At 42.7% G+C, this 23,802-nt stretch overlaps 2 protein-coding genes across 6 annotated transcripts in view; one reads left to right on the forward strand and one right to left on the reverse strand.

Moving 5' to 3' along the window:
• Positions 1–4,265, forward strand: part of CCDC175 (coiled-coil domain containing 175) — a 47,274-nt gene extending 43,009 nt beyond the window's left edge. Inside the window, exons 17-19 of the mRNA XM_045578931.1 lie at positions 1,942–2,038; positions 3,709–3,752; positions 4,086–4,265. Coding sequence (XP_045434887.1) covers positions 1,942–2,038; positions 3,709–3,752; positions 4,086–4,265 — 321 coding nt within the window. The remainder of the gene's footprint in view (positions 1–1,941; positions 2,039–3,708; positions 3,753–4,085) is intronic.
• Positions 4,266–9,396: 5,131 nt separating this feature from the next.
• Positions 9,397–23,787, reverse strand: LOC118717249 (JNK1/MAPK8 associated membrane protein). Of its 5 annotated transcripts, none has more exons than XM_036435060.2 (7): positions 23,651–23,787; positions 21,633–21,724; positions 20,649–20,803; positions 16,402–16,608; positions 14,706–14,887; positions 12,894–12,970; positions 9,397–11,089 (listed from the first exon to the last, which is right to left on the reverse strand). In XM_036435060.2, the coding sequence occupies exons 1-7, from the start codon at positions 23,652–23,654 to the stop codon at positions 10,871–10,873; spliced, it is 936 nt and encodes a 311-aa protein (XP_036290953.1). In that variant the 5' UTR covers positions 23,655–23,787; the 3' UTR covers positions 9,397–10,870. The 5 variants fall into 5 exon arrangements, with proteins under 5 accessions (XP_036290953.1, XP_036290963.1, XP_036290970.1 ...); XM_036435070.2 differs by having other exon boundaries at positions 21,633–21,706; positions 23,651–23,784; XM_036435077.2 differs by having other exon boundaries at positions 21,633–21,756; positions 23,651–23,775.
• Positions 23,788–23,802: the final 15 nt, after the last annotated feature.

The following is a 23,802-nucleotide window of genomic DNA, read 5'->3' on the forward strand; positions in this document are numbered from 1 at the left end:
GTGTTTTTGGTGAACATATGTACATATTTCTGTTGGGCATACACACAAGTGGAATCACAGAGCCACGGAGATATATACGCCCACGTTAGCGCAGAGTGCCAGTTTCCCACAGAGGTTGCAGTGATTGCCACTCCAGGAGTAATGGATGAGAATACCAGCTGTTCCACATTCTCACCGAAGCTCGGTCTTTTTCTTTGTGAGGTGCTTGCTCGTCTGCCCATTTAAAAATTAGGCTGTTTGTACTGATTGTATCTCTCCCCACAGTGAACCGTCAGGACCTCGATAGGTCAGGAAGTGGGTTAGTGTATCCCAACTCTTGGCGCAGTCCCTCGCATGTAAGAGAGATTCGGTTCCGTGGGGTGATCCCAGTAACCTTACAACATGGATAGTATATTCTGCCCCTTTTATAGAGGTTGAAACCGAGGCTCTGCATTTTTTTTTTTTTTTAGAATTTTTTAATAGTTGGAAAAATAAAAGCAGTCCTACCGCAATAAGACTGTGCGTAAGGAGAACATTCCTTTAGCTCTCTGGGTGATTGTTGTCCTCAGTTCAATGACAGCAGTTTTCCCACCAACAGCTTGTGTATTTTTTGGTAGAATTAAAGTGGCATAAAAGGTACTTTGAAAAAGTAAACGTGCTCCATGGAGCTCAGGTACCATCGCCAGTAAGCCCGACACACATCTTTGTTCTTCTAGCCCTTGAACCAAACTCATAAGGAATTCCATCCATTCATGGAAATACCCCACTCTATTTTCTTCCTGTCACGGTGGTATATATTATTCATTAAAATACTTGGAATCTTACTGCTATTTTGGTAATGAGCAAGCAAATGAATGCCTGTGTCAATGGCTGATTCTAAAAGTTCCGCTTTTGGATTAAAATGCCCAACCTACTGATTCCCCTGGATGACCCAGTGCTTTTATCTTATTCCCTCACCATTCTGTTTTGCTGATTACGTATCTTCACTCAACACACACTCTAAGCATCCGCTGAGCCCAAACCCTGGGGAAGGTTCCATGAGCGCAGCGCTGAACAAGGCCCCGCCTCGAGCCCTGCCCTCGGGAAGCCCACCCTCTGGCTGAGGAGATGGGCCTATGAATAGGTCATTACAGTTCAGGGAGTTAACCCCGTGAGAGTGACGGGAGGCCAGCTGAACTAGGCAAGTCTGCAAACAGTGAGCACGTTCAGAGAGAGGAAGGAATGACGATTTGGACTTGACTTTGGTTTTCTCTAATATCTGCCAACAAGCCATGCGAAGGCTGCCACAAGGCCAAGGCTGCGTGAGTAGACGCTGTACCACTGTGGTAAAAACAGTTCGAGGTCATCTCCTCATATTTTTTTCAGTAGTTTCCAGTCACTGCTATTTATTTCTCTCTTGAAACTGGACCAGTGTCACGCCTACATCCCAAAGTCCGTCCTTTCGTTAGATTTCCTGAGTAGTGGGTGGTCAGAGAGAAAGCCATGACTTTACCGTCCAAACCACCGTTACCTCCATCACCAGCCCAGTGAGTGTCTTCCCTCTCCCTGATCTTATGCTGAGTTCCTCCCGTCAGGCAGCATCGCCCCTGTGACTTTCACTGCACACCATTTTGCATAAGGAACATTGTGTGTGTGTGGGAGGGAGGGGGAGGGAGGGAGAGAGAGAGGGAGAGAGAGAGAGAGAGAGGGAGGGGGAGAGAGAGAGAATTTAGAATACCATTTAATTTCTTCTATGTAAAATTATATTCAGTTTATTTGGGTGCCGAAATGCTTGCTAGAAAGCAGGATCTTTATCTCCCTCACTAGAATGTAAGCTTGACAGGGCTCTTCACCACTATTACCACTGCACATAGAACAGTTGATGGCACAGAGGAATCAATAAGTGTTTGCTGAGTGACTGCACAGAGAACTAATTTACAGTAACTAAACTGCCTAAAGCAATTCCATGCCTTTGATTTCCAGTACATTGCATACATAAAGACCAAGATAGAGCCATACGCACCAGAAGCCAGCATGTCCATCTACAGTGACCTGTCCTGGCAGCTGATAGCTAATTACGGTAAGTCGCGTGTCCTGTGTGATCTTTACTTATAAAGTAGAAAGCTTTTGTTTTTATTTAAATCAAATTTTACCGGTTTCCATGCAATGGATGCACTCTCTTAAGTTCAATGAGTTTTGGTAAATGTGCCTTCCATCGTAACCACTACCAGCACAAACAAGACCTAGGTCATTCTCACTCCTCGTGTTCTTTTGTCGTCCCACCCGACTTCCAGTTCCTGGAAACCACTGACCTGCTTTCTGTCACTAAGGACTGGATATAAATGGAATGATAGACTATGCACACTTTTGTACCTGGCTTCTCTCACTCAACCAGCTGTTTTTAAGACCCATCCATGTTGTTGCACGTATCATTGGCTTGCTCCTTTAGGTAGCTGTATAGTATTCTACTACATGGCTATACCATGTTTTTTGGGGGTTTTTACCCACTAGAAGCCCAGCGCATGAAATCGTGTGCGTAGGGTCCCTAGACCTGGCCTCTTGCGATCAGGGCCGTCTTCTGCCCATTCGCCAGTTCCCAGGCCGAACACCGCCTCCGCCACCAGGCTGTCAGGCCGTTGGGACCCACCAGCTCATCCCCGGCTGCTCCGGGGCTCAGGCCTGTGGGAAAGCATGCCCTGGTGACTTCACCTCCATGTGCGAGTGCCAGGTCAGCCGCTGATGGAACACACTACCCGCTCGGGGCCGCTCATTCAGGCACCAGTTCCCGCTGCCACTGCCGCTGGGGCTTGAGGCGCTGAAAGCAACCGCGGGGCATGGCTGCGACCTGTCTGCCCCAGTGTGAGCGGCCCTGAGCAGGCAGCATGTTCCATCAGCGGCCGGCCTGGCACACGCACATGGAGGTGAAGTCGCCGGCACCTGCTTTCCTGCAGGCCTGAGTCCCCGAGCTGCTGGGAATGAGCAAGGACCTGACAGCCAGCCCGGTCCTCCCGCCGCCCACTCCGATTCCCCCATTCACCATCGCTGACCCATCGGAGCTTGTGGGGCTGGGGACAAGGACCAAGAGGTCAGCCGTTCAGCCCACTCGCCAGTCCCCAGTTCCGTCGGGCCGCCGCTCTCGGACCAGGGGTGTAGGGACCGAGAGGTGGTCAAAGTCACCTCATGGCGAACAGTCAAGTGGTGGTTCTGGTCACGACGCTTATGGCCTCTGGCCTTTTATTATACGGGATTCACCAGCGGAAGGGCATTTGAATTCTTTCCAGTTTGGGGTTACTATTTATCTACAAGTGTTTTTTTTATTTTAGTACGTATTTGTTTTTAAATCCTCACCAAGGATATGATTTTTATTGGTTTTTAAAGAGAGAAGAAAGGGGAGCACATTGCAGCACATCATTTACTTTTCTCACAGTTGCCCGTTTGGTCAGAGTGTGGTGGAGACAACGGGGTCTGCCCCACATGACTTCAGCTGAGGCAGCTCGATGTGGGGCAGCTTGCTGGCCGGGGTATCGGCAGCTGGGGGCTGGAGTCACCTGAAGACCACGCACCCACCTGGCTGACGTGGTCCCATTCTCTGCTTGTTTGCGGTGGGAGGGCAAGTCTGACCTAGTTCTTCTGTCATTTTGGAATATTTACACAAAACAATTTTTGAGACACAAATAGCATTTCTTTGATTAAAAAAAAATGTTCCAATTGTTTCAGTAACCTGTGCATTTTTTAAAATCTTTATTTTAGCACAATATTTGGACTTGTGGGCAGAATTTCAGGTCACTATAAAGGTGAGTTTTTGTTTTACCATATTTCTAAGAGTACTTACCTCTTTTCTAAGAGTATTAACATAGAACATTTACAATGTAATGTTCTATGTCAATGATAGCTCCATAAGAAAATTAACCACTGACAACATTTTTTGTTTTAGTTCAGTGATTTACTAATCCGTTTCTTCTGAGGTTTTTTATAGAACTTCGCGAATTTGCACATTTATTTTGCACGACTAACACCAATTTTGCACATACATTTTTGTCTTGGATATGATTTCCTGGACAGAACGTTTTTATTTTTTATTTTATTGCAATTCATACACACCCAAAAGTGCTATTTTTTTTTTAAAGGAATTTGTATGTGATAGTCAAGACACTTTGCAAGAAATAGAAACTCTAATGGACAGGCTGTGTGCAAGAGATGAAAACATTGCACAAATCAGTATTTGGTTAGAAAGGAGTCTTGAAGCGTTTCGGTACCTGTACACTGTGGAAATTCCTGGTAAGTTGCCCCTCACGAGCTTCGGGTAACCAAGGACTTCCTGCTCATGTGCATAGCCCGTGCTGTCAAGAACACCCTCCCCCAGATAAGAGTGCCTGCCTGCTGGTAACATAGATATGGCCAACAACCCACCCCTAACCATGCCCGGACATGAACATTCTGGTGAGCCCTGATTCTCACCTGCGGGGCGGAGCAGCAGGCCAGAGAGTCTCCCTTCCACCTAAGAGACTTTTCTCTGTAACTGAACCTCAACTTACTTCTGATTTTTCAAACTCTTATTTTAAACAGTTTCCAGAGCAGACTTTCCAAACTCTCTCACACATTTCCTTGTCTTCATAAGTAAGGAGATACTGAGCATCAGTTTACCTTTTCTTCCCTGGAGTGAATTTAGAATTATAAACAGCAACGGACTGCCTTTTCTGACAATCTCGTGAGGCCTCCTGGGGCTTCTGAGATGTGGATGCATCCTATATCCCAGTGTTTCTCAAACTTTTGACATGTGTGTGTACCTCTTCTATAATTTTCGTAACGCTGAGTACCCCCCGTACTCATGAGAACGTAGAATTAGGCGCAGCTAAGCACGGTGCAGTGCATATCTCCACCAAACTCCGGTGCAACGCGTACCCCCACCAAACTCTTCCCGTACCCCCGGGGGTGCGCGTACCACACTTTGGGAAACACTGCTGAGTATAGCCTATAGGATTGACTGCCTCAGGATTCAAGCAGCCGGGTCTCTCCTGAGGAATATCAGCTTCCTCCTTAATTCCTACTTTAACTCAGGGCCCTGACCAGGTTAGGGCAATAGGGCTGAGCCCTCACACGGGCACAGCAGGAGGTCCCAGGGGTGGAGACCTTGATGCCCGTGGGGTGTGGAGGGCTGGAGAGGAGGTGGGAGAATAGAGAGCGATGGAGTTAAAAAATGGGAAAGAAAAAAAAAATCCTTCGGCAAGTATATGGAGTTAGTAGAGGTCGTTAGGGTTTAATTTGAAAGAGCATTAGATAAGCAATTTTAAAGGTGGGGTGTGGAAAGTAAAATGAAATAGAATAAAAGCAAGTTGAGAAAAAGTGATGGGATTAACAACCATTTCAATATTTGCTGAAAACCAGTGTGCGGAGGGTTTTGCTGACAGGAGAAGTACTGTGCAGGCAGCCAGGGAAGCATTTTGTGGGAAAGCCCCCTCTTATCAGCCAAAAGGCTGTCTCGGCCTTCCTGCTGGGGCCTGGTGCTGCTTCTCCGGTTGGAGTGCACAAAGGGTCCCTAGCGGGCCTTGCCTGTCTTCGTATTTTCTTTGCAAGGCCAGGCCGTCCCCAGCGACTGTCGACCCGGTGGAATTTCAACAGCTAAGTCATCTCTATGTGTCAGTTTCATTATTTTCACATGAGCGCATCTTCTGCTTTTGTCTGAAGCCTGGTGGAATCTTTGCGTTGGGGCAGACAGAAACAGACTACCTTGAAAAGCCGAGGCGTAGAGCTCGGGACAGCAAGGCAGGCGGTCACCGCCGCTTGCCTTTGGCAGAGCTTCGGAGGCAGGGCGGGTAGTGGGCAAGGCCTATGGTGGACGAGAGGAGGCGTCAGGGGCGCGGGGATGGAGACCGTGGGCCCGGGGAAGCCGGCCAGCCTGACGCAGGGCCTCCTGGGGGAGCCATCAGTGAGCATGTCTGCCTTCCTCTGATTGGCCCTGATTTTAGGTTCCATCCGTGTTTCATTATCAACTCTAAACTGTATTCAGCAAGTCCTTACCAAATGTCTGTGCTGTGCCAACTATTGTATTAGGCTGTGGGGTTACAACAGTGAATGAAAATAGGTCTAGCCCCTCCTCAGTGGAAACCACGGTCAGGTGCAGAGGTCGGCAAACTTTAAAGGGCCAGACAATGTTTTTGGCTTTGCCAGCCAGGAAAGGTCTCCTACTCAACTACTCAACTCTGCCATGGTGGCAGAATTGCTCTTCAGGTGTAGCTGGTCCATCCCTGGTATGGCGGGAGAATCAGGTCCTCTGCAAATGTACGTAAAATGTCAGTGTCCTAAGTGTCCTGAAGGGGGGGGGGGGAGGGGCATAAGAATTTCAGAACCTAAGAGGGAGACTGGTTAGGGGTCGGGAGACGTCTCTGAAGAACTGGAAGTGGAGCCGAGATCTGAAGGAAGATCGCCACCCCCTTAGCTCCGATGAGTTTTGCTCCTGGAGCAGTGGCACCATGTGGGCTCACATCGCAGCTTTGCTTCTTACGTGCTGATTAGCCTCCCTGGTTGTAAAATAGAAGCGATAGCAGCAGTAAGAAAGCATTAGACTAGGGGTGTCGAACTCAATCAGAGAAGGGGCCAAAATCTAAAATCCAGCCTAAATCGCGGGCCGAATGGTTTACTGAACAGTCATAAACTGTCATTGTGATGGAAACGCAGCGGAGTGCAGTGATGACAGCGCGGTGCGGGCCACATTGCAAGGCCTGGCGGGACGGATTTGGCCCGCGGGCCTTGTGTTTGACACATGTGCATTAGACCTTTACTAAGTGCTTATCAGATTCCTGAAGCCTGCCACCCGCCTGGGGTGCTAACGGCCAGCTTTGGTCCCGTGGATTACCTGGCCATCTCTGAGCCACCTGTAACCTCCCAGCTTTTAAATGTTCTTGTAGAATAGCTTCTCCCCCAGGCAGACTTCTAGAGAAGCCCCTGATCTCTTTCAGCTCATCAGCCCTCCCCTGCCCTCTTCTGGGCGCATCGTGTCACTGCAGTCCTGCAGGTCCTGGCCCTCTCCAGGAACACTGCACTGGCTTCATTAGCACCATGGGCACCTTTGAGTCTGGCAACAGAGTTGAAGGACACCCAGTGTGAATGTCAGAGTGCACTTTCTGTGAGAATGAGACAAGAGACGGTTAGAACCCAGTGGGCTCCTTCTAATGAGTGGGGGGGGGGGGGGGGCGGTAAAGAGGGGTGTCGGAGTCTTTTTGGGTGTTGGAATACACAAGGATGTCTTCCCAAAGGAGCAGCCCCGTCACCTGGCCAAGAACTGCAACAGCATGGCTGAGGGCAGATCTGCTGGGGTTCCAGCTGGCAAGAGGGAAGGGGGGAGATGGGGAGGCGGTGTGGCTTGTCAGAAAATACCAGGCTTCATCCTGAAATCTAAGATAGTTGCTTTTTGCCTTGGTATTCTTTCTTATAAATAAGTAAATAAGCTAATTTGTAGTGTATACCTAAACCAAATAGCAACTGAGTATGGACTTTTTTAAAGCATTAAAAAGAATGTTTTAAAATTCCAAAAATCCTTGAGTCCTAGCTCATAAAGAGGGAATATGCAAATTGACCACCACACCATCACAAAGGTGGCAGTGCCCACAGTGGAGGGGGGAGGTGGTTTCCGTAACACAAAATGGCTGCACCCACAGCAGAGGCCAAGTTCCTGTAACAAACCTTAAGGAGCAATCAGCAGGGACCTGAGGCTGCATGGTGCTGGGCCAGGGAAGGGGACCTGAGCCTGCACCCCCCACCTGACAGGGCTTGATGGGGGGCTTCAGGTCACACCCCCTGCCCAGCAGAGCTTGACAGAGGCCCTAAGGCTGTACCCCCCCCACCCCCGCTATGGTGCCAGACCAGGGGGCCTGAGGCCACAACCCCTGCTCTGTGGGGCATGACTGGGGACCTCAAGGTATGCCCCTGCCCTGGTGTTGGGCGGGGGGACCTCAGGCTGCTCCCCCCCCGCCCCATGCTGGGGGACCTCAGGATGCGCCCCCACCCTGGTGCCCGGGGACCTGAGGCTGTGACCCCTGCCCAGCAGGGTTTGACAGGGGATCTGAGGCTATGCCCCCCACCAGGCAGAGCTTGATGGGGGACCTGAGGCTGCACCCCCCGCCTGGTGGGGCTTGACGGGTTGGGGCCAGCCAGGTCTGGGTCTTGCCCAATGTGGGTGGGGCTGGCTGAGTCTGGGTCTGGTGTGGTTTTGAGGCACCACAAGTGGGCAGGGTCTTGACTCTGGGTCCCACGGTGCGCCCCAGACTCTGACAGGAGGAGGATTTTCATACACATCTAATTTTCTTTCATCTCTGACACTTCTATTATAAAGGGCAAATAACAATATTAAAATATTTCCTCTAATGAATCCCCTTTTAATGTGCACAAATTTCATGCACTCTAGGCCATTAAGCTATCAATATACTATAATTTTGAATGCAGATAATCTGTATACTAACCAAATATTTTAACTTGAAGTCTGCTCTCTAGACTTTTTAGGTCAAGATATTTTAAAAGAAAGATCAAATATATATTTTTTTGTTATTGTGATGGACAAGAACTTGATACAATTATCTGTATTTTGATCATTTAATGGAAAAGAACAGAGTTATGATCAAGCAGAATCAAAATTTCAGTGAGAAATATTTTTTAAAAATCATTTCCCAAAAATTGTGAAAAGGTCTCTTGGAAAAATTAAAATCTGAACTAGGAAGAGTTTAGACAATGGTTCTCAAACATTAGAATCACCTGGAGGTTTTAAAATCTTTGGCCCGAACCCCAGACCAATTGACCCTGAGTCTATGGGGGTGGGACCCAGGCATGTTTTTAACAAGTCTCTCTAGCTGGTTCCAATGTGCAGTCAAGTCTTGCAAACCAGCGGCTTTAGACAAATACGTAACAAGGTAACTTAAATGGATACACTGACCAAAATCAGAAAATATTTGACTTTAAGTAACCTATCCAGCACTGGTTAGCACAATTATCACTAGAGCAGTGAATTGTAGTACAAGGACCTATGTCAAGACTAAGTTGAGCTAGACACAGGTAATTTTTGTATATTAATAACCATGTTTTAACAAGCTAGTTTAATAACATTAGCAGCCACAGTTGCTATGAATTATTCCTCTTGTTCTTCACAGTGCAAATTAAAAATGCAGATATCTAGTAAGTATTCCTGAAAGTCTTTGCCTTTGAGTTGTAATCATAATTACTTGCATGATTTCTCCTTTTGCATACACACTTTTCTGCTAGAATACAACATCAGAGAAGATGCCTAAGCTGGCTCCAAATGTGGTAGAAAAAGAACAGTCCTGGTGATCGGATACATGACCCTCCCCCCCAGTGCTCCCCCTTTCCAATTGTGTAGTTGTCCAATGGAGGGATTCTCTGGGCAACTTAGAATTTTAATGGACACTAATAACCACCCAAACCTGTCTGAAATACACATAGAACTTTTACAATTTTATTTTTATTCTTACAGAAGCTAAGACCAAACAGAAACGTTTCAAAAAAGTCGCCAAAAAAGTTCGTCACAAGTTGGCTGCATTTAATATCAAAAACATAGTAACAAAGAAAAATTAACAAAAGAATTCCAAGGATACAACTGCTGTGGATTCAAAAGGCATAAACTACAGACAAAGTGAGTGCACATTCTCCCACAATTTGCAACTGTCAATGAAAGTATTAAAGTTTGAGATTTAACAAACTTGTGTAACCCCCACCAATAGCAGAATCAGTAAATAAATATAGTTTCCATGGTTACAACCATAAGTCTGTTCAGAGTATAAAAATAGACAAGCAGCATCCCCATCAACAACCACAGTAAAACTGTTCCTATGCTGTGTAGATTCTCCATTTTGTTAAATCTAAGAAGCCATCAATTGTGTGATGCAGCTTAATTCAGAGATGTCCCAAGGTGCAGAAAAATGTGTCTCAGGATCAAAAAAAATGTGGCATGTGTATGCATCCTTTAAAAATAACATATAAGCCCTGGCTGGCTGGCGCAGTTGGTTGGAGCATCATCCCAGACAGCAAAAGGGAGCAGGTTTGATACGTCAGGGCACGTACCTAGGTGCCAGTTCAGTCTCTGCATAACCAACTGATGTCTCTCTCTCTTCAATCCAATTTTTTAAATAAGATGTAAGAGGAAGGAAATATGTGAGAACATGTATTTGTTCACGTGGGAAAAAAGACATTAATCTCACTACCTAATATCTTTAATTTCCACAATTACAAATGTCAGAACATTTGAGACTTTTTGTCAAGTTTATCTTCAGTTGAGACTTTTTGCCAAGTTTTTCATTATTGTTTTTCTTTATAGGAACAGGAATAATATGAAGATATTTTCAACCAAACTACCTATAAATAGGAAACTATTATATAAATTATGCTCTATTTTTGAAGAAAATACTGTATTGGTGAAAATATATAGATAATAAAAGACAACATACTTTGTATTTCCATGCTTACTATCAGACCCCACAGGTATGTGTCTTTTTGATTCATTACACTTGAAAGCCAGGTTGAAACACATCAGGCAAGCACAATTGTGCCAAAGCTAAGAATCCCATATTATACTTATTATTTAATAAAAACAAAAACAACATATTGCGAGGTCCACAGAAACATGTTTTTGCTCTAAACAATAACTAAATAGGTGCGAGAGACAGGCCTCCTGGGCCATGTAATAGTGTGCTGTAGCGGGATAGTGTGTTATAATACATAACAGAGAATTGTAGTGTGTGTTTCTAAGTCTAACCATAAAGTCTTAAGGTCAAAAACAAAATCAACCAACCCAAAACATTACGATATACTGACAATCTCATTCCCACCTATGACAGAAGAGAACTAACACATTTTTTATTTCTTTACTTTTTTATTAAGAATACTTCTTAGGGGTTTTGGCATGTTATGTTCAGTGTCCATTGGCTCCTTCTGAGAGTATCCGTGAAGGTTCGGTAAACTTGGCTGTGAACAAGTAAAACAGGGCTGGCGTGGGTACCAGAGCCAACAGGGGTAAGTCCTGCTCAAGTTTGTCCACTCTGGAGATGGAGATGATCCCGTAAGCATGAAGTAGCCAGTGGCTGAAGAGAACAATGAGTCTTTTCTTCCGGACTAGAAGATCATAGCAGTTCTGTATCATTTTATAAAAGAAAGGAGAGAGAACCAGATAATCACTTATATTGTGATTGAAACGTATTATTTGAAAGTCCTACCTCAGAATCAGACTCTGAGCTAAAAGGGACCAGAGGGAGCACTTGCTGGCCTCTACTCTTCCCGAGGAGCAGGGGGAGGCTCTGTAAGCGCTGCGGCAGCGCAGGACAGAGCCACGTCTACGTCCTGGTTTACACCCCATCATCGCGGGGACGCTAGGGCTGCTTCTAAAGGACTGAGCTGGAAGGGGAACACCGGTGACGTGCCTTCCTCCTGCCCTGCCGCTGCGTCTGCAGGTGAGAAACGGGAGGTGCGCACACCAGCCTCCGAAACCTCAGCTTCCCGGGTCTGCTGCCTGGGTGGCAGAAGGGAGCAGAAATGACACGGGACTACTCAGGAATAAAAAGAAACCTAAGGAAGGTTTCAGCTCTCTAACATGCAGAAATGGGAAGGGCCATTATTATTAAAGTAATGGCTGAATGTGCTAATACACATACTGAAATGGAATTTGGGATATTCTATTACTAACTTTCTCTTACTAAATGGCTCTTTAACTCGCCTAAAGCTAGACTTACAGACTGTCTTTCCTGATCCAGGTCTCTCTCAGATTTATGGGTGGAGTCCTAACTGAAGTACATACACATTTTATAGGAGAGATTCCCAGGGGCAGGGACACAAATAAGTTTCAAGCTAACATAACTATTATCTATAGTAGTTAAGGATAATAAATAAATTCACAAACTTCATTTTATTCAAATATTCAACTATTCCCCCCTCTAATATTTCCCTAGCATTGAAAAAAGTGCTAATTTGCTTACCTTCTTTAATTATGCATATTGTGATATTGATTAAAGATTATAAAGGGGAAGTAGAAACAATTGAATAATCACCATCAAAATATTTTGTCTGTTCCTCTACTATATTATTCTCCCTGTGTCATTCTCTCTCACCTTTTCACTAATGAGCTGAAAGAGAGGCATCAACAGCAAGCATTCCAAAACAGTTAACAACTTACTTTCTCTGGATCAAGCTTTTGATTAAATTAAATGTATTTTAATCTCTGGATTAAATTAAAATATAATATCCCTGGGTTAAGGTTAAGAATTATGAGAAAGCACATGTCTATCAAGTGTGGTGGGCAGCGGACTGCATGGGCACTAGGTCAGCCAGCTCAGGGTGAAACAGTACTAAGCCACTGACACTCTACTCCTTCAGAGTTTAGCCTCAAAATGAGTCCTAACAGTGACCTTCCACTGAAATATTGAAAAGAAGCACAAATGGTTATCTCAAAACAGAAACAGTATCAGAAGTAATGTTACTATTAGTGTTATTTTCAAATCACCAAAATAGTATAGATATTAGAGGACAAAAGTAAACATCCATAATCAAAAAAATAAAATTGGAGACAAAGTATAGAAGGGCGAAGAATGTGCAATATAATACTGGTGTCAGTGTTGCCAATGTAAAATAATGTGTAAAATTAGTTTTATACATCATAAAGCATTTTTATGTTTCCCTCAAAATGGTGTTAAGTTTTCAACATTGCATAATTAAATGTTTTCTGAGTAAATTATGTGAAATAATTTTTTTCTCCAACATGCTAAATAGTTGAGCCTGACTACTTCACTAATTTCCCAACCAAATACAGTCCAGTATACAACCATTCATAAGCTACGTAATGAGATCAACTAGCCAAGGATTATTAAAATGATATCATATGTATTATCCTCCTATTCAATTGTCAAACCCATAAAAAAAATCTCTAAGGAAAACATTTTTCCTACCTCTATTTCAGAAGCCGACATGTACACAGCCAGAGTAACCAAAGATAACACCAATATAATGTATGGGAAGGCGTAATCTGAAAAACAAACATTGGCATTATGTTGAAAATTAAGCATATTTTCTAAGTAAACCATCAAAAAATTTCAAACAGTTTAATTCTCCCCATAACTGAAAACTTTCTCAGTCAGTCCTGTGAGAGACATTAGCCTCGGAGCCCTGAGGCAGGGGCCAGCAAAGGCCCTGTAAAGGGCCAGACAGTCCCTGTTTTTGGCTCCGCAGTGTCATTGGACAAAGGGATGATTCACATCAGGGTCGAGACAACCTGGATGGAGCAGCACTTTGACATACTACTCAGAGCAGTGTGCGTGCAATTTAAAACTTATAAATTATTTACTTCTGAGATTTCCCATTTAATATATTTGGACCACTGTTTACAGGTAACTAAAACCATGGGAATCAAAACCGCAGAAAAGGGGAGACTACTGTACTTGGAATACTTTAAGTATGGAAATACTGTAAGCAAAATGTTTTTCTTATAAAATACTGCCTTTCTCTTCAATGTTTTAAATTTATAACATTAAAAGAAAGGAGCAAACTGAGAAAGTACCTTAAATTATCTTTCATACAGCTGAAACCAGTTTGGCTCAATGGATAGAGCATCGGCTTCGGGACTGAGGGTCCTGGGTTCGATTCTGGTCAAGGACATGTACCTTGGTTGCGGGTATATCCCCAGTAGGGGGTGTGCAAGAGGCAGCTGATCGATGACTCTCTCATCGATATTTCTCTCTCTCTCTCCCTTTCTCTCTGTACAAAATCAATAAAATATATTAAAAAAATATTTAATACAATTGTTTTAAAATAATTAACTTCAGTTTATGAAACCAATCATGCTACATGGCAGTGAAACCCATTCGGAACAACTTCAAATGTTAATTTGGGATGCAGAAGCCAGGACCTCAGAATTATCCATAAAGGCCTAATTCCAACTTCCTAAATACCTGAATGGCTTCCTGAGATTTAGGACCTTTTATTTCATAGACAGTGCTTAGGTCCTCAACCGGTCATTCCAAAAAAAATCACATTGCGTTTGTAATTTTAAAAAATGTCACTGATACAAATTTAAGTCCTGGCAGAAGAGAAAGTTTCTAACAAGGTCCAAACTTCAAACCTGGGCTCGGGGCAGGATTTAACATAGCCTTACTCTAGGATCTAAATCAGTTTGAGATTTTGAGCCATTATGCCTGGTGGTGGGCCTCTATATATTGTATGCAAAAAACAGTTTTGTTTTCTAATTTATACTTGGGTTTTAAAAATCTTTCTGTTTAGGTTATAAGCTTAAAATACAAAGTATTCCCTAAATAGAAATCAGTTTTGGTTATCTGCCGCTGACTTCCTGAGAATTTCTATTTCATTCTTAAAAAAAGAATCATGACTTTTTTTTTTAAAGGCTTATTATATGTTTTAGGAAAAATATATACTGTGGTTTATTTTCAAGAATTAAAAAATTCGTCCTGGTTTGACTCAGGGGATAGTGTCGGCCTACAGACCAGAGGGTCCCAGGTTCGATTTCAGTCAAGGGTACATGCTGGGGTTGCAGGTTCGATCCCCATGAGGGGGTGTGCAGGAGGCAGCCGATCAATGATTCTCCCTCATCATTGATGTTTCTATCCTTCTCCCTTCCTCTCAGAAATCAATAAAAATGTATTTTTTAAAAATTCGATTTTAAAGAAAAAGCTCCAAAATTATTCTCAGAAGATATTATTGATCACATATAATATATAGATATATAGCTATTTGCCCAAGACACTTACATAGAAGGCCTCCGCCAACTGCCTGAAGCACGGTTAGGATGGGGAAGAAATACAGTGCAGCATAAATACTCTTAAATCGATCCGACTTCCCTAGCCCACAGGCAATCTTCTTCACCAGCAGGGGGCGGAGCAGCATCATTAACACCAAGCAGAACGCATAGTAGATAAATACAATGGTGTAGCTGTAAAGTAAGGAATCACATTATCAAAAATACTTTCAAAATACTTTATCATTGATCATGTTTAAATCAAAGGTACTATAAAAGGTTAAAAAGGCATACTAAGTCTACCCACTGAATATTCACACTGGTGGATGGTTTCCCAAAAGGACTCCCATACCATTGCTGAAAAGTGCATACTGGTCCCTTCCCAGGAGGCAGTCTGACAATGTGTATCCAAAATCCTAAAAAAATATTTACATCCTTCGATCCAGAAATTTTCCTTGCAGAAATTTATCAAAAGGAAATTATCAGGGATTCACAAAAATAACTTTATGAACAGGTTTTTATTGGATCACATAATAAAGAAAATTAATAAAATAAATATTCATCAACAGAAAACTGGTTAAATGTATGTGAAATACAATACTATGTAGCCATTAATTCATTAATTGAAGCTGAGAGTACAGCTCTATTAAATCAACAGGGATTTTATCAGTCCTTTATATATAAATTTTAGCTATAAATACATATAGAAAGAGACAGGGCTTAGAGCTGGGCAGGTGGAAAAGATTTTCATATCTTTACATCTAGATCTTATTTTTTGAAAATTACCTTTTTACATATGTGCATGTGTGTTTTGACACTTAGTACTATTAGAACTTTCTCAAAAAGGACTATTTTACTGAGCATATTACTTAATGAACACTTGCTATGGCTAGAACATAAATATCAGACTCTTCCTTTACCAAAAAAAACCCAACAACATCAAATGAACACCAACAATTTACAGAAATTCTAAAAATAAAGTAGTCTGGGATGATATTATACAGAATGCTATGAATTTGATATTTTTAAAATATTCTGATGGAAATTACATTTATTTGGAAAAACGGGAGGGGGGGGGAACACATTAACCCAAAACCTCTAATAATTTCAGCTACTGTTAGGTACTTTCCATATGTGAAGCACTGCACAGTATCTGATCTGTATGGATTTATTTGATCCTCACAATCACTTTATGAGGGATCATCATTCCCATTTTCCCAATGTGAGTTACAAGAGGCTCTTAACATGCTCAAGTTAATAGGACAACTGGCAGGAAAATAGATTGACTCTTATCTTTAGTGCCTCACCAAATTGCTATTAAAATTTTCTTAATTTTCTGTCAGGATTCAAACTCAAGCCTGCTTTCAGCTCCAAAGCCCATCCTCTTTCTCATATGTCCGATATTGCTTCTCTGCTGTGTATCAAAAAGGTGTTCCTTATAAATCTCTTTCTAAAAAACATAGATGGCTTATTTTATGTGTTCACACATACTTCAACACCAATGCAAAAGCACTTTAACTTCTATTATACTGAGATGTATTTCTATTTTCTCCTATCAGATGACATATCCCTTAAGAGAAGAAAATCATTTCTGTATATTTCCCCCAGGGCCTAGATGCCATTTTACAATGCTCAAAGCCTATTGGAATGAATTAAATCTATAAATGTCATTTTTAAAAACATGATCTTAAGACTAGATAAATACTTACAGTGGGTAGACAGCTTCATGAGTACAGTGCACAGTGGTGACATAATCTGGACTTGGGTTGTAAAGCATCGTGTACCAATCAGAAAGCATCAATACTCGGCATGAACGGATATAAAGAACACCGACTGGATCACTCACAAGTAAGGTGATGATAGCTGCCATGCTGCATTCAAATAATGCGGTGATGTGCTGGAAAAGTGCACTGGAACTAGTAAAACAAAAGCAGCACAATTACCCAAAACTATTAGTGCTAACTGGCTTTTCATAAAACCTGGATATGATTCAAGATATGGTTTCAATAAAGAAATGTTAACTGTTGACTCCTGAAACAAATTATCTTCTTAATGGATAAGAAAAGCCAAACATAGCCCTGACTGGTTTGGCTCAGTCGATAGAGCATCAGCCTGCTGACTCAAGGGTCCCAGGTTCGAGTCCAGTCAAGGGCATGTACCTTGATGTGGGCACTTCCCCAGTAGGGGGTGTGCAAGAGGCAGCTGATCGATGTTTCTCTCCCATCGATGTTTCTAACTCTCTATCCCTCTCCCTTCCTCTCTGTAAAAAATCAATAAAATATATTTTCTAAAAAAAAGAAAAAGAAAAGCCAAACATATGAAAACCACTTGAGAAGAGTTTAACCTTGTTTACTAAAAAGAAATACCATGCCAGTATCATCTAAATATGCAGGAGAGCAGAAAATAGATTGACCCTTATCTTTAGTGCCTCACCAAATTGCTATTAAAATTTTCTTAAAGTTGCCATGACTGGTTTCGCTCAGTGGATAGAGTGTCAGCATGGGGACTGAAAGGTCTCAGGTTCAATTTCAGTCAAGGGCATGTACCTTGGTTGCAGGGGGGTGTGCAAGAGGCAGCTGATCAATGTTTCTCATCAATTTTTCTAACTCTTTATTCCTCTCCCTTACTCTCTGTAAAAAATCAATAAAATATATTTAAATTTTTTTTCTTGAAGTTATTTATGCATCATTAAAAATTATCTTAAATATAAAAAGTACACTTTTGGATAACTAACAATATACTAGAGGCTTGGTGCACAAAAATTGGTGAACATGGGGAGGTTCCTCAGCCAGACCTGTGCCCTCACTCAGTCCAGGAGCTCTTGGGGGATGTGTAAATGATGGCTTAGGCTTCCCTCTGCGGGAAGCAACTGGTGAGGCAACCGGTGGGCTGATCTGGGAATAGCACTGGCCAGAGAGCAGCTGGTCCTGCCCCCAATTGCCCCTCCACCACTACTGGTCACTGCCACACACTTATCGTCATCCCCTCCCTCTGCCCACTGGCACCCGCCTTGGCGGGCCTGGTGCTGCCAGCTCGCTGGCCCTGCCCACCCACTGACCAGTCGTTCTGACATTCAGTCTATTTGCATATTAGGCTTATATTATATATGATGACTAGGGTCCTGGTGCATGAAAATTCATGCACTGAAGTGGGGAGGGTCCCTCAGTCTGGCCTGCTCCCTCTCACAGTCTGGGAGCTCTTGGGGGGCGGTAGACGACCTAGCGATCAGGGGAAGGCGACGCCCCATCACACCTCTGCTGCTGCCACTGCAGGCAGCGCAAACCTTGGCTGGCCCTGGTTACTTGAGCCTTGGGCGGCCCTGTGCAGATTGGGGGCTGAGGGTACTGGGGGACTCTGCAGGCAGGTACACAGATCGGCTGGGCCCGCCTGCTGCCCTGGTGGGACTGAGGGGTCTGGGCAGCACCGTCTGGTGACTGCGGGTGCTGCCATCTTTTGAGGGTGGGTCAATTAGCATATTCCCTCTTTATTGGCTATGGGTGCCGCCATCTTTGAGGAAGGTCACCTGGAGCTCATGATTAGCCCATATTGTTGGAAGCAGAACCCTAGCACCATTTTACACAGTTGAAAATACTAGATACATAAACATTTACACTTTCATATATAATCCAATCTTTTATTTCCTTATAGAATTCATATTTTTAGAGGCAAAATTTTAATTTCATAATTTCTTGCCATTGTTTTAGCCTTCTATTTTAGCTTTATGCGCATAACATCCTTTTTATTGTCATCTCTCATTATTCTATAACAAAAATTTTTAAAAAGATGAGAGTTTTAAGAAAATCTATATGTTCTTCTGAAAAATAATAAACCTGAGTCTGGCCATCACTGTTTCTGGGGCCACAGCCTTCTAATATGTCTCTCCTCTAATCTACCCTCCACAGAGGTCATCTTCCTAAAATACACATCCAAGGATGTTACTTCTCTAAACCAGACCTTCATGAATAAATCATTCACTCCACAAATACTGGGTGGGTATTTCTCAGGGGCAGCTGCTGTGCTGGTCTCTGCAGATTCCACGGAGGACAGAGTGTCACTGCCCTCTTGGAGCTGACAGTCAAGGGCGGGCGGAACGCTAACTGAGGAAACAAACCTAACTATAAATGTGGTGAGTGCTAAAACGAAACAAAAACAAATGAAGAGCGCTATTAAAAAAGAAAAAGAAGGGACAGACCTACTTTAGCTTGGGTCAGGGGAGGCCTCTCCGAGTAGTTGTAATTTAAATTGAAGGGAAAAAGGCAGCTACGTAAAAAGTTGCAGTTTGAGGGACAAGAAAGTACTTGAGGCAGAGAAGAGTTTGGGGCAAGGGAAAGGACCTAAAGCAGGAAAGTTACTAATATGTTAGAGCAGTGGTAGGCAAACTGCGGCTCTCGAGCCACATGAGGCTCTTTGGCCCCTTGAGTATGGCTCTTCCACAAAATACCACATGTGTGGGCGCGCACATACAATGTGACTAAAACTTCGTGGCCCATGCACAGAAGTTGGTTTTCGTCTCTTGAAAGAAATTTCAATCGTTGTACTGTTGATATTTGGCTCTGTCGACTAATGAATTTGCCGGCCATATATGCTAAGCCATACGTAGTATGGCTAATATACTAAGGTAGAATTTGGGTCCTTGTTCCCAGTAGAATAAAATTCACATACTCATCAAGAACCCTCACCCGCTGGCCACAGCCTATCTTCCCCTCTTTCTTCCATAAGCAATCCACACTGAGACCACCGGTGAGCACTTCCATCTCCACCCTAACAGGACACACATTTCATACCTCCACGCGCAAACTCTTTCCTCTGCCTCAAATAGTCTCTCCCCCCCCCCCAAGTCTTTCAGATCCTACCAGGCACAATTTATCTCTTCCTTTCTTTATGATTGCAGAGCATTTTGTTCACAGTGCTTTTAGAGTTTTAAGAATGACTTATATTACTTACATTACAATATATACCTTTGTCTTCTCTAAAAGATTGTGACTATAAACCATGTCAGTTATCTGTGTATCTCCTCCTCTGACCTTATGAACATAAAACACAGTGCTTAATAAATGCTTATGGAGATAATGTGCTAGTATGAGTTTTCATAACTAGGTTGCAGCTACAGCATTTTAACTATTCGATACATTATAATCAACTACTACCGTGTTTCCCCGAAAATAAGACATCCTCCGAAAATAAGACCTACTTACAGGTTTCCTTCTGAGTGAAATATAAGGCATCCCCCCGAAAATAAGGCCCCTCTAGGCTAAACATGAGAGATTTGGTCCACTGATTCTGAAAGAAATGGAGTCACAAGAAATTCACCAGGAAATTCAGGAATTGGATTATGATGATGATATTCCAGAAGATGATGACATGATTGTCACTGAATAAATGAGTAAATTCTTGATACCGTAGAATTCACAGTTTGTCTGGTTTGTACTGTACTACCGTACCGTATACAGGTAATAAATTTCCTTTATTTTCATTTAACAATAAATGTGTGCCGTATTCTTCTTCATGGAAAAATAAGACATCCCCTGAAAATAAGACCTAGCGCATCTTTGGGAGCAAAAAGTAATATAAGACACTGTCTTATTTTCGGGGAAACAGGGTAGTAGTAAATTAAATCACAAAGTATTAGTTCTAGAACAATAAAGCAATTATTTGTGAAAAACAACAACAATAAAGATAATTTAAAAATGCTTCCAATTTCTTTAACAACAAAAAAGACATGTAAAAAAAAAGTTCCTTCTAGCTCATTTAAAGTAAAACAAAGGCAAATTCCCTCAATAAATATTGAGGCATGCCCTATCATTAAGTTTTGTGGCCACAATCAAAAGTAATCAGAATATAAAACTAAAACAGGCTTACCACTTTTAAAACAAACAACAGAAGTATAATTACTTGATTCTAACTAATAATTATTCCAGCATCAGTCCATCCAGATACACTCATAGGAAGTGCTAACCTCTTTTTCCCCGAGTACCATTCAATGAAGAACCAATGCAAAACCAGAGGAAGCATAGCCATGAATCCAAGATAGAGCCAATCATAGAGCTCTGGAGACTCCGTGCAAGGCTGACAGTATTTCTGTGCGTTTGTTCTCTGGCCTCTTGGACACACCTACAACATATAAAAATAATATTTTATGTACAGATGTTACTTTAGAACTTTAGCACCCCCAAAAGCTTTCTATAAAATGTCCCATTTCTGTTTAAACATCTGTTTACATGTGCAACTTTTAGATATAAAAAAGGAGAAAGCATAAGTAAAATAAAAAGAAATCTACACTGTATTTGCCTATATCTGTATAATGCTCTGAAAGGAGTCCTTTTACTAAGTTACTAAAATAGTCGACTAATATTAAATGACATATTTAGCTATTAAACATAGTATCAAAATAACTGCAAACAAGTGTACTGGAATTGTAATGTTAACTTACTTGGATATCCAAGTCACTGTGCTATATCATTAATAAAAAATAATTTAAAATTACTCTAAAATTATAAAATGTTCTTGCCCTAACTGGTTTTGCTCAGTGGATACAGCATCGGCCTGTGGACTGAAAGGTCCAAGGTTTGATTCCGGTCAAGGGCATGTACCTTGCTTGCCGGCACATCCCCAGTAGGTGTGCAGGAGGCAGCTGATCGATGGTTCTCTCTCATCAATGTTTCTAACTCTCTATCCCTCTCCCTTCTTCTGTGTAAAAAAAAAAATCAATAAAAAATATTTTTAAAATATTTTAAAAAATTATAAAACGTTCTTAAAAACACTGTGACTGTAAAGAAAGATTATAGAAAATCAATATGACAAAACAAAGAATTTTATTAATGCCTACAGTCTTTTATAAATGAATGAATAGAGTGAAGAAACAAGATATACTACATGTGAAAATATTTTCAAGAGCAAAAAGATTTTACAAATGAACTAATATGCAAACATTAAGACTTACCCCACATTCTCCATATAGTTCAGTTGAGCCATTTTTAAACAACAGGGTCTTCCCACAGTAAAGTCCAAGGCATGCTGGTTGAATATCGACAGCTTTTTAAAAACAAATGCCAGTACAGTAATATCTTTTGTGATTATAAAAGATAATGCAATAATAAGTGAAGTACTTGGCAGAAATCTCTCAGTACAGTTTCAAATAAAATAATCATAGGTGTGTGTTGTGGCAAAAAGTCTTGTGCATTTATTTTAAAAATTAAATTTCTCCTTTTCACTGTGACACAACACGGCACAAAGTTATATTGGAACCTTGTTCTTAATACTGTTTCTTATGATTAAACATCCTCAGTCCTCTGCCTGCAGGTCAGGAGGTATCCCTAGAACTCAAAGCCTAGCCTGGCCTGTCTCCAGTAGCTCCAGCCTGCCACGCCCCTTGATCAGATGGTCTAGACTTCTGAATTTAAATGGTTTTCTAGGAAGAGGATTAGTAGAGGATCACTACTTTTCATTCTGCTCAGTCAGGACGTTAAGTGCACGTGCACAAACACACACAAACACACTATCTAGTATCACCTTCTTTCATAACAGAACACATTTTAATACCAGCAAAGCAGAAAGAATATAATTTCAGAATAAAGGGCAGGCCTTTAGAGTAAATAAATTCACCTTTTTAAGAGGATTATTTACACTGTCCTACCTTTTGTCACGGACAGGTGAAAATTCCATCAAGCCTGTCACTGGGCCAGGGACCCACCCTTGGGAACCACTGCCTGAATCAATCCCCTGACCTCCAGGCGTGGGGGAAATGAAAAGCAGCTGTTCTTTACAAAACAACTCAGGGCCGACAGATTGTCTTTGACCTCATCAACAGGTAGAGGTTATTGAAGGAGGATTTTTTTTTTTTTCATCAGGGACATTTCCCTTCCTTCATTGATTCCCTCATTCAATGAACATGCATTAAAGGTCAGATTCCCCTGGTTAGGGACAACTAAAGATCCACAGAGGACCATGACAGTCCCTGCCTTCAATGACCCGTTAGCCGACTGTGGGACAATTCCAAAACAACTGTGGTCAAATGTAAATTAATTGGAAAATGATGCATTTTATAATTATGATGAACAATCACTTCCCAAATTCTTCATGAATTCACAATCTAGAGATTGGCTCACAATGCCCTTTGTCCTTTCAAATTTGAGTAGACTTTTGTTTGTTTTTCTCCTTTTGCGATTGAGAAAAAAACAACAACACAGAAATAACACTGACTAAAATGCCTCGTTTAATATTTTCACCTTTATCAAATTTTTGAGTTTTTTTTTAAACCCATGGGCTTCTTTGACACTTATTTTTAAACCCAACTGTAATCACAATGTTCTAAATCTAAACGAATAGATGGAAATGAGTTGATTTTTTGAGAAGACCCAGGTGAAAGAATTGGAAGTCTTTCTACACAGGCTTTGAATGTAGTAGATGCTTAATAAATATATTTGCGTGTAAGTCGTTTCTCAAACCCCAAGTTCTGAAACAGCTTATCATCAGCCAAACAAACCCTGACTCCGAGTGTCCGTTCCCTTTCCTTACATTCCCTGCCGTACATTTTGACTTTTTCTTTTTCTTTTTTTTTTTTTTTTGCAATCTTTGTGGAGGGCCCCCTACGCTTAGGGTTGATGCCGAAGCAGGAGATCACAGCAGGTAGGCGGCCATCAGCCTCTGCTCCCTTAGCTGTTTCTCTGCACTAACGCCCTAAGCTGGGAAGGCAACCCTGCGAGTGTCAAACGGAGACTCAAGTGACGCTTGGAACGCTGTGACTGCAGAGGCCTAGCCCACCCCTCCCGGCGCCGCGGCCTCCCCTCCGCGCCGGCTGGAGCTCAGGCCCCCGCCCCCGCCCGCATCCCGCAGGGCGCGCCCCCACGGCGAGCGAGCGGCGGGGGAGCAAACAGCGAGGATGGGCCGCGCCCCGCGCAGCAGCCAAGCGAAGCAGCAGGGACTTCTGCAAACGCTCCCGGGACCCCGGCGACCACTCACCCATTAGCCGCAGGTTAGTTTCCCTGGAGAAGCTCCAGGATCAGCCCCGGGGCCCGCCGCGCCCGGACATCCGGGCCACGGACGCCTCGGCGGCTCCGCCCCCTGGTAACCCGGGCGACCGCTCCGAAGCCCCGCCCCCCGCTCGCGCTTCC

Source organism: Pipistrellus kuhlii, unplaced genomic scaffold (assembly GCF_014108245.1).
Source record: "Pipistrellus kuhlii isolate mPipKuh1 unplaced genomic scaffold, mPipKuh1.p scaffold_m20_p_1, whole genome shotgun sequence".
NCBI classification, from domain to species: Eukaryota; Metazoa; Chordata; class Mammalia; order Chiroptera; family Vespertilionidae; genus Pipistrellus; species Pipistrellus kuhlii.